Source organism: the organism of the source record quoted next, unplaced genomic scaffold (genome assembly GCF_019419815.1).
Source record: "Pyrus x bretschneideri cultivar Hongxiangsu unplaced genomic scaffold, Pyrus_bretschneideri_v1 Contig6, whole genome shotgun sequence".
Lineage (NCBI taxonomy): Eukaryota > Viridiplantae > Streptophyta > Magnoliopsida > Rosales > Rosaceae > Pyrus > Pyrus x bretschneideri.
In genome coordinates, this window is record NW_025999798.1 from 8,090,780 (window position 1) to 8,100,382 (window position 9,603).

The following is a 9,603-nucleotide window of genomic DNA, read 5'->3' on the forward strand; positions in this document are numbered from 1 at the left end:
TATCTTGATATGTAAAATATTTTATTATTGAAATAATTAATGACGTTTATTAAAACCAAGGGACCTTGATTAAAAATTGAAAAGGAAGAAGGTTTCAATCAATGGAATTGAAAAAAAGAAGGATAACAACCTAATTTCTTTATATATATATTTCCACGAAAGTAGTAAATGACGAAGACCACGTATTTGTATTTGTAGGAACAAATCCATTTGTAAAGCACTTTTTTTTTCAAAACTACATTAAGGGGAATTCGAAAACATGACATCAGATGCATAAACAAATTATCTTAATCAACTGAACTACAAACTACTTGTAAACACTTATCTTTATTTGCTAGATGGGTTAGGTCATGCAGGCTGAAATAAACAAATTCTCTTAACCAACTGAACTACAAGCTACTTGCAAGCACTTTTCTTTATTTGCTGGATGGGTTAGGTCATGCATGTTGAAACCTAGCTAATAAACTAATTATTGAGCTGTTTGTTTAATATCCTTCAACCAACTGAATAAAAACCATTACATTTTAAAGTGGTTGATGACTAAACTAGTTGGTTTCATTGATAATATTTTTTATTGTTTTCAAACAAGTTATATAAGTGTAATTTCCGGACTTCATTTCTCACATTTTGCACTCATATATATATTATTCATTTTTTTTGTCAAATTTTATAATTATTAAATTGAATAAATTAAAGAATAATCAATAAACAAGTAATTGGAAGAGTGTCAGGAGATGAAAAAAAAAGGAGTATCACTGCTACCCGAATATATGGATAAAGGAGAAAGATCGTGATCGATCATAAAAAAGGACGAAAATCATGATATTACATATGCTATTTATATATCGAAATTAACCCAAATGATCTGTCTGCGTTATTCTTCCCAGAAAGCTTTAAGTTATATGTTCAGCACGTGGTTCTCACGTCTTCCTGTTTAATACACATTATTGGACAGTGGAGAAAAACTTTTCCACGACAAGAAAATGGTTTCCATTGAGTAGATAGACCCACAGCTTTTGGCCGAAGAAAAGGAGATAAAAATTATTCGATAGCACAACGAGTATGTGGAAGTATAATGCTACCATAAAATTATTTTATTATTACTATTCAACCATATTGTTAAAAATTGATACGGCCATAGTATATGTTATGTTGGAATCAAGAAACTCTCTCTCTCTAAACTCAGCTCCCCCTAGCGCCTGATACAAAGAGAAGAGGAACTAATTAAGGGGTCCGTCGAACTCCATAAACATGGAAGGCCTGAGTTTCTTTGTTGGAGTCATAGGTAATAAAAACTTTTTAATTTGCATTATTAGGGATGCAATGCTGTATTTTAATTAATTAAGGTAATCCTCATGGTTTACTTTTTCATATATTGCAGGCAACATCATCTCAGTGCTAATGTTCCTTGCTCCTGTGTAAGAATATCTTAGTCATCTCATGTTAATTTCAAGCTTCAAATCCTTAAAAGAGCTAATTAGAGCTACAGATCCAATAAGCTTAGTTAGGGTTTCGAGCGATAGACACACGGTTTGTTATTAATTAATTATTAATGTATATATTTTTGTATGCAGTCCGACGTTTTGGAGAATCGTAAAACACCGATCGACGGAGGACTTTCAGAGCCTTCCTTATGTTTGCACACTGCTCAACTCCTCCCTGTGGACTTACTATGGAATCATTAAGCCCGGGGAATTGCTTGTGGCTACTGTCAATGGTTTTGGAGCTACTGTTGAGATTATCTACCTTTGTTTGTTTCTTAAATATGCCCCGGAAAAAATGAGGGTATGGCATGTTAATTTTGTTATCTATATCATTGAAAGAATAAACTTTGCAAATGCTTATAGGAAGTTGGACTATTTTCGATATTGCAAACTGATTTTATGATGAAAGCCCAACATTTTCATAGTTATTAGAAAAATGCTGGCTTGCCAAACTATAAATTTGAGTGGTCAAATAGTGATTTTTGCCTAAAATACGGTATATTAAGTTCGAATTATGTTACTATTTTAACTGACCATCTAGAATGATGTCTGTGTCTCGATTTTTCAGGTAAAAACTGCCATTTTGATTGGAACCTTGGATGTGGGTTTTCTAGCAGTAGCCATTTTAGCTACATGGTTGGCATTGCTGGGAGATACACGTATTGATGCAATAGGATTCATATGTGCAGGCTTGAATATCATCATGTACGGATCGCCTCTAGTTGCCATGGTAAGGAGACCTAAATTCTACCTTCTTTTTGTCATTCGACACCTAAATTATTCTTAATACGCCCCTATTTGTTTCAAATAATCTTCTTATCATATGATAATTAAATTAATTAAATATCATTTTGGTCGCAACTTCATTTTAAAAATATAATTCTAATACAAGGGTAACTTTCACTTTACTACTCTAAAGTATCGTGGTTTTCAAATTTTTATAAATCAAGTTTCTTTCATTCCAGTCTCATACCTAAAGTGAGGGTTGTGGGACCCTTTAATACTTTTGGTAGGCTTTCCGTCAAAACTTTTGTTAAGGCAGGATGTGGCGCTCACGTGGATAATGACTAGGCACCAGATGTCGATTTGGCTCAACCTAAACATTAAAAAATTAAAAGAACTAAACTAAAATACTCTTTGAAACCCTCTTGCCCCAAGCAAAGAAACCCTCCTCTTTGCCACCACCAATCCCACCTCAGTGACCAAGCATCTCTAGCGCTTCCACAACTCCAGCTTTCCCGCCCACAACGGCGACGTTTTGCGCCCACCACCACCTCAACTGGACCTAAACCTAGAGCTTTTCCGCCAACAACTCCTGCTACAAAATCTCGATTGGGAACCACCATGTAAGGTCTACCTCCTACCCATGTCCTCCACCTCTGACCGATTGAGTCCAAACTTCCCCCGTCACCAATTGTAACATCCCACATCGACCAACAGATAGGGGGTGATATGCCTTTTATGTACATGCCGACCTTCTTATAGCACGAAGCCTTTTGGGAGCTCACTAGCTTCAGAGTTCATCGGAACTCCGAAGTTAAGCAAGTTCGCACGAGAGCAATTCCAGGATGGGTGATCCACTGGGAAGTTCTCGTGCAAGTTCCCAGAAACAAAACTGTGAGGGCGTGGTCGGGGCCCAAAGCAGACAATATTGTGCTACGACGGAGATGAGACTGGGATGTGACAGAATGGTATCAAAACCACTATGCCGTGTGGTTCGAGTGTGCCGACGAGGACGTTAGGTCCCTAAGGGGGGTGGATTGTAACATCCCACATCGACCAACAGAGTGGGGGGTGATGTGCCTTTTATGTACATCTCCACCTCCATATAGCACGAGACATTTTGGGAGCTCACTGGTTTCAGAGTTCATCGGAACTCCGAAGTTAAGCGAGTTCGCGCGAGAACAATCCTAGGATGGGTGACCCACTGGGCAGTTCTCGTGTAAGTTCCCAGAAACAAAACCGTGAGGGCGTGGTTGGGGCCCAAAGCGGACAATATCGTGCTATGACAGAGATGAGACTGGGATGTGACACCATTCCCTCAAGCTCTCCCCCTATCCCCCCTTTTTCACCCACCACGTCGTCCCCTTCCTCTCCCGAACCCTTTGCTGCACACTTCTCTATCGTTCTCGCACACTTAACAGTTTGCCATTTTTGTTCATCTATATGTATTTTGACCCAAAAGAAAATAAAATTGAATGAAAAAAATTTAAATTTGGTGTTTGATGAATCAATCAATCCAACAACTTATTCTTATTGGTACTCTTTGGTGACGCCACACTAACACCACCATTTGCAGGAGAAAAAAGACCCAAAATTAGACCCCAAAAAGCTTTGGTTTCAATACATACGCCTCTTTGCCGCCATATTTCACCAGTGAGGCCTTCTCGTTGAGTCCAAATGGTAAAGCCATGACGATGATCTGCTTGGGATGAATTTGGAGTTGAATTAAATGAGTTTTGATGTTTTCTTCTCCTTTTGGGTTTAAAATATATCTAAAGGGGATTAACTTTTTTTTTTTTTTAATGTCCATGTGGGGCCAAAGTGACAAGTAGATGCACATCCATCGTCCACGTGGGAGCCACATTACACCTTAACGGAGCTACTGACGGAAGTATGAATCTGAGAGAAAAACGTAACTTTAGGTATGAGACTAGGATAAAAAAAAATACTTCATGTATGAAAGTTTTAAATAATTTCATGTGCATTAAAAATTTGGAAAAACTTGAAATAAGTCCAAAATTTTAAGCCAATATATTAAAAATAGTCCATTTATTAAAATAAGTCCAATCCCTTCAGTTTAGAATTATTTGTTATCAATAATTATCTCTTTAATGATAAGAGTTACGATAAAAATTAAATTTCTTCCTAATCACCTCTTTAATCATTTCTTTTTATTTCTTTTTCTTTTTGTTATTTCTTGTTCTTCTTTCCCTTGTTCTAAACCCCCGTCTATTTTTAATTTTTGTAATAATCTATATCACAAGTTAATTTAATTTATTTACCTATATGACAGATTATTTTTATAATCAATCTATATCACAGATTAATATGTCTTGTGGGTATATTATACTTTTGTACTTTTTAGTTAGGTTTCACTTCTCGCTTATAGGTATAATATATAGTTATGTATCTGTTGCTTCAGTTAGTATGTTCACTAGATGGATTTATGTTAGTATATTAAGTTTTGGTTAGAAGATAATAAGTAGATTTGTTAGCATTAGAAGATGCATAAAATTAAACATTTTAATTTATGTCTAATATTTTTAAAAAATATATAAAATGAATATAAAAAAATAAAAGTGGAGAAAACATAATACTGGATTTAACCTAATAGTTATGTTGATTTTTAGGATTCAAATCTAGATGCCCCTACCACTTAGTATTACGGTCTAGTGGTATTCCTCTTTTTTTGTAAGTGAGAGGTCTTAGGTTCGATTATCGCTAAAGACAAATTTGAACCACATTGTGAGGTTTAACTTACTCCCCTCCTCCTTAGTGTAGATAATATTGTTTGTTAAAACAAAAAAAAATCTAAATGGCCCTAAAACTATTTAAATAATGAAATGGAAGTGTTATTAGCATTACAAAAATCTCATTCCACACTCCTCACAAGTGTATTTTTCTTTCCTAATATAGAAAGTTTGGAGTGTAGAATGAGATTTTGGGAGTGCTAATAACAATTCCCTAATAAAAATACAGTTTTTATTTTTATATGATTAAAAACTTAAAAAATGATTCTCTTCATTTGTAAGTGAGATGTCTTAGGTTCGAAAGTGAACTATATTATTACTAACTCATTGTGAGGTTAAACTCACCCACTCTCCTTAGTATAAATAATGAAGATAATATGTTCATCTTCTTCCCTCCCAATTAACCACAACCACACCCAAATCCCTTATCACACCTGCACAATCTCAAATTCCATCTTTTTGAAATGTGCTGGCACATTCTTCGACGACATCGTTTTGATCTAAGATTTGTTTTAAAATTGCTTCGTCTTCCTCCCCTTGACCTGGCCCGCCGCTGCTGCTTTGTTTTTGCCCTTCCTTATAAAACGGTTTTAGGCAATCTAAGTGGGCAAAATGGGGCGTCATTGAAGGGGGTTTTCGAGGGCAGGATGGGTACCTTCCCACCCCACCCAATTATCTTGTTGATTTTGTTGCTGAACAAGGGCTAGGCCAAAGGGCTCATGGGCCCTATGGAATCTGAAAGGGCCAAATGGCCAGAGGGCTGGCCCAATCTAGCCAACCAGCTAGCCTCGAGCTAGGCCAAGCATTCCTGTTGGATATAACCGATAGGAATTCTAGGCCAAATTTCAAATGCAACGGCTAGCTGACGTCAGCTAGCCGTTATTTATTTACAGTTTTATTTATTTATTTTTTTTTTACACAATTTTTTTTCCTATAACTTCTATTTTTTTTTTCTCTATAACTTCCTATAACTTCTATTTTACAAAATTTGTTTTTTATTTTTTCTAAATTATATTTTTTTTTTCCTATAACTTCTATTTTACAAAATTTGAATTTAATTTAAGTTGTTGTTTTTAAATAATAAATTATGTTGTAGTTTTTTTTATAGTACTTAGCCGTTGGATTTAAATTTGAGTTTAAGTTGTAGTTTTTAAATAATAAATTATGTTTGACCCTATGACCCTTTGACCTTTGGTTGGAGACGGTTTTTTGTGGCAGGGCTAAAATGAGCCCTATGACCCTTTGACCCTCGGTTGGAGATGAAGGCAAATATGGGTCTGTACTGTTCATTAAAATATGGCCAGAGGGCTAAAACGAGCCCTCTGGCCAACCTTTGGTTGGAGATGGTCTAAATAGGTTGTATTTGATCCCCTGAAGGTATCTACCTCCGAGGGAAATAGGTCCCAGTAGCAAGCGATCTTCATCAGCCTTCCGCTTCTCTTTGATTGGCTCAGGTTACCAAAAAGTTCATCCGGTGAATGGCAAATTCACTTTTGAGAATAAAAAAAATGTTTAAGTCCCATTAACAGAACTTACTGTTCATTAAAATATGGCCAGAGGGCTAAAACGAGCCATCTGACCAACCTTTGGTTGGAGATGGTCTAAATAGGTTGTATTTGATCCCCTGAAGGTATCTACCTCCGAGGGAAATAGGTCCCAGTAGCAAGCGATCTTCATCAGCCTTCCGCTTCTCTTTGATTGGCTCAGGTTACCAAAAAGTTCATCCGGTGAATGGCAAATTCACTTTTGAGAATAAAAAAAATGTTTAAGTCCCATTAACAGAACTTTTGACAAAGTTATGATAATCGAACCTATTTGATAAAATTCATCAGCACATAATAGAACTTTTGACAAAGTTATGATAAAATTATCACATTATTTTGCGACACCTATTTTTAAGAATTACATAACTCGAACTTCAATTTCAAAATCATCTTAACGTGATAGGATAATTTGTTTTTTTAAATGTGGTTCAAATTTACCTTTAACGATAATCGAACCTAAGACCTCTCACTTACAAGTGAAGATGAATACCACTAAACCGTAGTACTAAGTGACGATGTGATAGGTTAATTTTAAAAAATGAAGTATAACGAACCACTCCTGGTACTATTCACTTTTAACATTAAAGACATTTTTATTCTAAAAATTTACTCCTAATACTATTCACTTACAACACATTTTTATCATTTTAGTTAAAACTCAAAAAATTCAAACACTTTTCATTAGTTTTCTATTTCAAAAAACCTTTATATCATAAGCCCTTTCTTTTCGTGCACTCTACTTTTTGTTGAAAATCTTGATACCTAAGTCCCATTGTGCAATGTTGAAAAATTTATAATTTTTTTAATAAAGTGTAGTTGTTGACTTCTTGGTGGTAGCTAGCTGTTCGCAGAACGGCCATTCACATATAGGGCGCACATCTGCCATTCATATATACGGTTGCATATATAGGACATTTCATTGTCACAACAAAATATACTTTAAAAAAAAAAAACCAGTTGGCAGTTTTGTCATAACAATATATATTTTAGATGCCGAAAATAATTTAATAGGTATTTCAGCCTCCATTATATAATATACTTATATTGTCGTGTAACAAGATATACTTATATTTCAACCTCCAACTCAAAAAGTGTTGTGTAACAAAATATAATTATGTTGCCAAATTTGAAATTTGAATAATTTACCAAATCAGTGCAAAAATATGTGGTTTAGACTTCACAGTTTAGCAATGCAAGTATCTGTTTCACAATTAAAATTTGATGAGAGAATATCATGTAATATAGATGGCAGTTTACCCCACTTACGGAATAGAATTATGCTTATGTATTGTGGTGCATGTTCGATCTCTATCGATTCATTTTCTCCTTAATAACTAACAATTTAACCCACTAATGTTTATTTTTCAAAAAAAAAAAAAAAAAAAAGGACATGCACTAAGCAGATGCTTAGCCAAACAGCAACTATTTGTTGACGAATAAGTGATGTATAATTATATATTTACCATATTTATAGATTTTCGTTACATCTTCAAAATAAGTTGATGAATAAATGCAATATAAATACATTTAAATATTTAACTAATAAAGCCAAAGAGCAAAATATGTTAGAACATTTGTCATTACATCCAAGCTCCCCTCCTATATTTGCTTGTATCAAAAATAGAACGTCCGGACCAGATTCTACCTTTGCTAGGAAAGTGACTGTATGTGGCCCTAAGCTATAACGTATCACCTGCCATATTTGGCCTATATTGCTTCATGCAGGTTTGGAAAATAAGTCATGCATTATTTGATGCTTCATGCTCCTCTTTATATGGCGTGACATGATTCATGAAATTCAGATAGATGAACATGTTACGAAAATTCTCTTTGCTCCAATGTAATTTATACACGAAAATTTTCAACTATTAGACTTTTTGTCGTTAGATTTTTTACTGAGTATCTGGCGGTTAAATCTTTAATGTATATGTACGTCAGACATACTAGAACTCCTAACATATCATATTGTTTGTATTATGTTCAGAAAACAGTGGTAACAACCAAGAGTGTGGAGTACATGCCATTCTTCCTCTCATTTTTCTTTTTCCTCAACGGAGGGGTGTGGACATTTTATGCTTGGCTCTTTCAAGATGTTTTCCTTGGGGTAAATATATATCCTTTTTCTTTTATAAATAAAAAAAAATTAATCCATAATTTGTATCCCTCCTCCCCAGTTAAGTGAAGTAATCTTTGAAAGTATGTGATGATCGATATATATATGTGGGTTTGTGCATGCATGGTTGTACGTAGGTACCTAACGGGATAGGATTTCTTCTGGGAACGACGCAGCTAGTGTTATATGCGATATACAGAAATGCAAAACCATCCAATCAAATTTCAGATGGCGAACAGTTGGAAGAAGGAAGGCAACATGAACCCCTTCTCTCATCCTCTGATGCTACTTAGTTAATTACCTAATTAAGCTCTAACGTTCCGAAGTCATCGGTTTGGAGTGGCGGAGCCAGACATGACGAGGAGGAATGCCTGCACTAGGAAGGGGAGGGGGAAACTGAGCAGAAATGGGGAGAGGAATGTGGAACTTGGGAGAAAATGGGGCCCTTTCGTTCTTGATATCTCTTTTCAAATTTCCTTCCTAATTTACGACAAAGTCAAGTTTCATACAAGTGTGTTCTGTGAGCTAAATATTTAAGTATATAGGTTAGGTACCTGTTGATGTATTAAATCTTTGTGATTGAAAAGGGGAGAGAGTTATATGATTGCGAGATTGCTGCATAATTATGTAAGGGTTTTGTAACATAATTGTTTCTTCATGTAATTTGTTTTTGGATATTCAACACATAGGATCACAACAATACGACACGCCTTAAACAATAGTAAATAGAAAAGAAATCTTATGAACCTGAGGAGGAAGATATGGTCGGTAAGTTACTGAAGAAGGCAGTCCATTCAACACATAGAATCACAAGAATATGAAAAACAAAAACCTTAAAAATAATGGATAAGGGTTTTTATCACCGTTAGTCTTTGAAATTTGACATTTCAATCATAATAGTCCCTAAAATAGTAAATTCATCAATTTAGTCCCTGAAAATGTGTCATGCAAACCAATTTGGTCCTTCCGTTGTCTTACCATTGAAATTT

The 9,603-nt window shown here is 35.0% G+C and overlaps 1 protein-coding gene across 1 annotated transcript; it reads left to right on the forward strand.

The window, feature by feature from the left end:
• The first annotated feature begins 1,022 nt into the window (after positions 1 to 1,022).
• On the forward strand, positions 1,023 to 9,277 carry LOC103943675 (bidirectional sugar transporter SWEET17). Its single transcript, XM_009354014.2, has 6 exons — positions 1,023 to 1,285; positions 1,382 to 1,418; positions 1,575 to 1,785; positions 2,053 to 2,214; positions 8,486 to 8,605; positions 8,752 to 9,277. The coding sequence occupies exons 1-6, from the start codon at positions 1,252 to 1,254 to the stop codon at positions 8,905 to 8,907; spliced, it is 720 nt and encodes a 239-aa protein (XP_009352289.2). The 5' UTR covers positions 1,023 to 1,251; the 3' UTR covers positions 8,908 to 9,277.
• The last annotated feature ends 326 nt before the right edge of the window (positions 9,278 to 9,603 follow it).